Source organism: Procambarus clarkii, chromosome 21 (assembly GCF_040958095.1).
Source record: "Procambarus clarkii isolate CNS0578487 chromosome 21, FALCON_Pclarkii_2.0, whole genome shotgun sequence".
NCBI lineage: Eukaryota > Metazoa > Arthropoda > Malacostraca > Decapoda > Cambaridae > Procambarus > Procambarus clarkii.
In genome coordinates, this window is record NC_091170.1 from 29,246,065 (window position 1) to 29,251,064 (window position 5,000).

The 5,000-nt window shown below is 41.8% G+C and overlaps 1 protein-coding gene across 2 annotated transcripts in view; it reads right to left on the reverse strand.

Moving 5' to 3' along the window:
* The window catches only part of LOC123753838 (G-protein coupled receptor dmsr-1), a 62,290-nt gene that overhangs the window by 2,448 nt on the left and 54,842 nt on the right, over positions 1–5,000 (reverse strand). For both annotated transcript variants that reach the window (XM_069328239.1, XM_069328238.1), the window contains exon 3: positions 1–962. This exon is cut by the window's left edge. In XM_069328239.1, coding sequence (XP_069184340.1) covers positions 1–962 — 962 coding nt within the window. The remainder of the gene's footprint in view (positions 963–5,000) is intronic.

Consider the following 5,000-nt stretch of genomic DNA (forward strand, 5'->3'; position numbering starts at 1 on the left):
AAGAGCTCGCTGAAGGTATCCCTAAACTGTTGGCTCATGGCGCAGTAGAGCAGGAAGTTAATGGCGCTGTTGAAGAGCACCAACATGTCCATGATCTCGCCCAGCTTCTGGTAGCAGGGGAAGAATCCGGAGTCAGGAATGACAGTCAGGAGGCCCAGGATGCCCTGAGGAACCTCAGACGCCAAGAACAGCACCAGGATGCCCAGCAGCATCTTGGTGACCCGATCTGCTTGCTTCTCTGCGTCTGCGCCGCGACCTGACGTGTTCTTCATGAGCTGCGCGCGTCGTCTGGCAGCGCGCAGCAGCTCCTGGATGAGCGCGAAGGAGAGACTGGTGAGAGCGCCACATGGCAGCAGCTTGAGCATCACCGCATATATCCAGAAGTTAATGCTCTTGAGGAAGCCCCCGTGAGCCAGCGCCAGGTGGCTGAAGTTCACGATGTAGAGCGTCTGGCCCCTGTGCTCTATCTTGCTGATGGTGAAGTTGAGGTAATTAGGGATGTTGCAGACGATAGAGCAGAAGAAGGCGGCCAAGCTGACGGCGTGGGTGCGCCTCATGGAACACCAGGTGGTGTTATTCTGCGGGAAAGCGATGGCGATGTAACGCCACACCGCCAGAGTCACGGTCAGCCAGATGGAGATGGTGTGGAAGACCTGGGCGAAGTGGGCGTGGAAGAGCACGAACACCGCCCATCCCCACGAGTACCGGGAGGCCAGTGGGCGGCTCTGCCACACGTACTGGTGCATGGTGTAGGGGATGTACTCCACCATCACCAGCAGGTCTGTCACCGCCAGCCCAGTCAGGATGGCGTTGGTGGGGGACACCATGGAGCGTCGGGTCAGCACCACCATGTTGATGACGTTGGCCACGGAGCCGAAGACGCAGACGGCGAGAGACATGCAGCCGTGGACCGCCTGGTAGCTCTGACGGAAGCTGTCCCACGCCTCCGTGCTGCAGTACTCCTGCACACACAGTTTACAAGAATTAACACTGGCAATAATGATAAGAGTATTATTATTATAACATATTTATTACCTCAGTTGGTAATTGTAAACACAATACTGTGTTGTAAACACAATACTGTGTTGTAAACACAATACTGTGTTTACAACAATAAGTCTTATTTTACATTTGTATTATTGAATGCCGCAACCACTTGGGTTGCCCAATCAACCCAAATGATCGGGCAAAAAAGAAATGACAAATTTTAATTAGTATTCTTTACAGAAGAACCAGAAAATTTTCCATCGTGAACGCTGTTTACAGAGAAAGTTTAAAATAAATTACTCAAGCATAGAGTACCAACTGCAACCCAAGTCTGTAATTAAAATATAAAAATAATTGACATATAAGTAAATATTTATGTACAAGATAATATTTGTCAGATCTTTTTAAGGTCACATGCACCAATTTTGAAAAGTTAAAGAAAATATGTTTTGATATATATGATATTTGAGAGAAAACAATCAAATGATCTCAAGACCAGTTTAATGAGTAGAAATGCCATATAAATGATTAAATGGATGAAATATAGATACAAATGTTTATATGCACTTGCTAATCCTATAAGACTTTCCTCCAATAAGCCACTAAGACTTGTCTCCAATAAGCCACTAACACTTGCCTCCAATAAGCCACTAAGACTTATTTCCTATGGGCCACTAAGACCAGCTTCCAATAAACTACTAAGACTTGTCTCCTATGTGCCAATATGTGGGGCTTGCATTGCTCCTATATTCCAGTGTTTTAATCTGGATTGCGCAACGTCTCGTTTCATTCCGAACTGGTGAGCGCTCCGGGTAAACCTGTAACTGAGTTCAATTAGCGAGCAAAAGGTGGAGTTGGCCTGCGGTTATAACAGGTATTGGCACTCACGAGTGTACAACGCAAGGGAATATAACATGTGAAATTGAACGCTGGTTCTATTTTACGGGTGAAACGGCATTCCGTTTTCTGGTGTTTCGGTTTCTAATGCAATCAGCTTGGTGGAAGACTTGTTTCTAGTCAGCTTCAAATAAGGCTTCCTCCAGTCAGCTTGGAAGGAAGTCTTGTTCCAGGCAGTTTGGATGGAATCCTGGATGGAGGCTTGATCAGTCAGCTTTGTTTACTCAGGAAACGTCAGATTGCCAAATGTGCCATATTTTTCTTTAAGTGGACATGCTATATTAATTTCCCAACATTAATATAAAATAGACAAATATAAAAACCCCGGATATGATAATGTTTGCTAGAGTCTCGGGCGGTGATCTTCATTCAGCCAGGCCCCCAAGGTGCAAGGCCTACCCAGCTCCTCACACTGACGAAACACTCACACACACACACACACACACACACACACACACACACACACCACTGTGACAGGCAACCACTCAGTGTGACTCCATGCGGTGCTACCCTAAGCCCTTGCACTGTTAATGGGACCTAGCCAAACACTCGTGATGTTAAAATAACCTATTAAAATTCCCACACCCGTGCTTTTGGTTCAGGCATGCACCTCACACTTACACAGTCTAAGTGTTAACCAAACACCCTATAGATAAATCCCTTCTACAGTTACTATTGCTTCTTCGTACTCTAGATGGTAGAGGATGCAGAATGTAAAAAATCCTTAAGGAAATTAGCAAATATATATTCATTTATTTGCACATATCCAGCACGAAATTTATCTATATTTTTTCAGGTTTTTCACTTGAGAAGGAAGTTGAAAATTTAACCCCCCAAAAGTTAACTTTGCAATTTTATTATGGCCTGAAAGATGCATTTGATTGACCTTGTCAACATCTTCCGAGTCAAAGGTAAATTGGATACTAGTTGGATCATGTGAATATTTAACCAAGAAGGATGAGGTAAATCAGTAATGAATTACCCAGTTGATGATGCCTCGTGGGCCTGAGAGTGCCTTGGTCATGAGACTAACAGGATGTACCTGAGTACGAGCTGGCTGTTGAATGAGTGTTTCATATGTAGTGCTTCGCTGATGTCTAATCTTCTTTGGTCTCTGTATCTGACGATTATTTCGGTATTGTTGGCCAGGATATCTCGGGTGATGATCTGGTTGAACGTAGAAATTGAACTTCTTTTTAAAGAGTCTTGTTGTTTGTGCATTGTCAGGCACCTTGAAAGAGATGCTGATGCTTTGTCAATACATATATATATATATATATATATATATATATATATATATATATATATATATATATATATATATATATATATATATATATATATGTATATATATATATATATATATATATATATATATATATATATATATATATATATATATATATATATATATATATATATATATATATTCTTATTTAGGCAAGAGAGCAACTTCCTCCCTTATACTTGATCCAACCCTAGGTGTCTGGGATCATGGGGTCCCGACCAACTTGCCACCTTATATGAGAGCCAGTGACTCCCCTCGTCACTGGATCTCTCAGCCAGTTCTCTCATCCGTTCCAATTCCTGCCAAGACATCCGGCCATTTATAGCCAAGATGTATTTTTCTCGTTAAGCCAATGAATGTCTTTAGGATTTAGTCGAGTGGGACGTGTAAAATATTTGAGGAAGGCGACGAAATTTGAAAAAAAAGGGGAAATTGATGGATATAGAAGATAAAAAAGGCGGGACATTGGTGTCGTATGTGACGAAAATTTGAGTATTATTTACCTGTCTTTCTCTCTCTCGCTTGCTCCTTCTTTTGCTAACTTGCTTTCTTACTCACTATCTCTCTCTCGATCTTTTGCTCTCGCGCTGACTAGCACTCTTTCACTCAGTTACTCTATCATTTCTCTCTTTCTCTCTGTCTCCTACATCAGTTCATTTAAAGCGTTCCCCTTGCCCCTAGACGCTCATTTATTTGATGAGATATTATGTGTTTCCATTAGAAATTAAACTAGCTTTAATACTAAGCAATTATCATACACGGAACAGGATGAACCACAAGTCAACTGTGTGCCAGAGCCTTCATTTGGATGGCTGACCTGATTTCATACTTATCAAAGTGTTGACCGAACAAGTTCCAGAGTTAGCCTTAGAATGGATGATCGTTGATTGGGTGATATTCCTGAGAAATGCCTTGCCAGCATGATGTTGTGATGGCTGAGCGTCCTGGGATTATGGGTACTAACTTCTGGCTGTCCATGAGTTTGGGCCAGGTGGAACACTTTGAGGATATTAACCTGATACATAACAATATATGTATAAGGTTAATATACATATATATATTTAATATCTCTAGTCTCCTGAGACTGATGGATGCCTACTACTGCTATATCCACCAACATCTTGCCAGTGTTGAAGGCTTAAAATGCTCTCTCTCTCTCTCTCTCTCTCTCTCTCTCTCTCTCTCTCTCTCTCTCTCTCTCTCTCTCTCTCTCTCTCTCTCTCTCTCTCTCTCTCTCTCTCTCTATCTCTCTCTCTCTCTCTCTCTCTCTCTCTCTCTCTCTCTCTCTCTCTCTCTCTCTCTCTCTCTCTCTCTCTCTGGGTCTTGAGGGAATCCAGGCACAGGAACGTCAAATATTTATAGTGTCAATAGACAAGTCTAGTGGAGACTTCTACTTTTCAAGAAGAAGCATCAAAGCTTAGACACAAAACTATCGCTTACGTTTCATTAGTTTTCAAAACTCAAAAGGAGCTCATTTCATCATTAACTTTGATTAAGAAGATTTCTAAAGGTGTTAAGAACGTGTTAATTAACTGTGACACAAGCTAATTAGTTTATATAATTCCTAGAATCTATATTTAACCAATGATACATTATTTTCTAAGTTTAACAATTGGTGAGGAATTACCATAAGACTTCTAAACTCTTCAGCCTCTCATCAACTCCCCAGCCGGTCATCAATGTTCCCAGCTCATTATAAAAAACAAAAGGGACTCGGATTTACAGTACGTCCGGACAAAATATAGAGTATTCCATTGGGTGATAATACTTGTAATATTTCCTCATGGTGGAGGATTGGTTGAGAATTCCATGGCTATGAGCAGTGGGG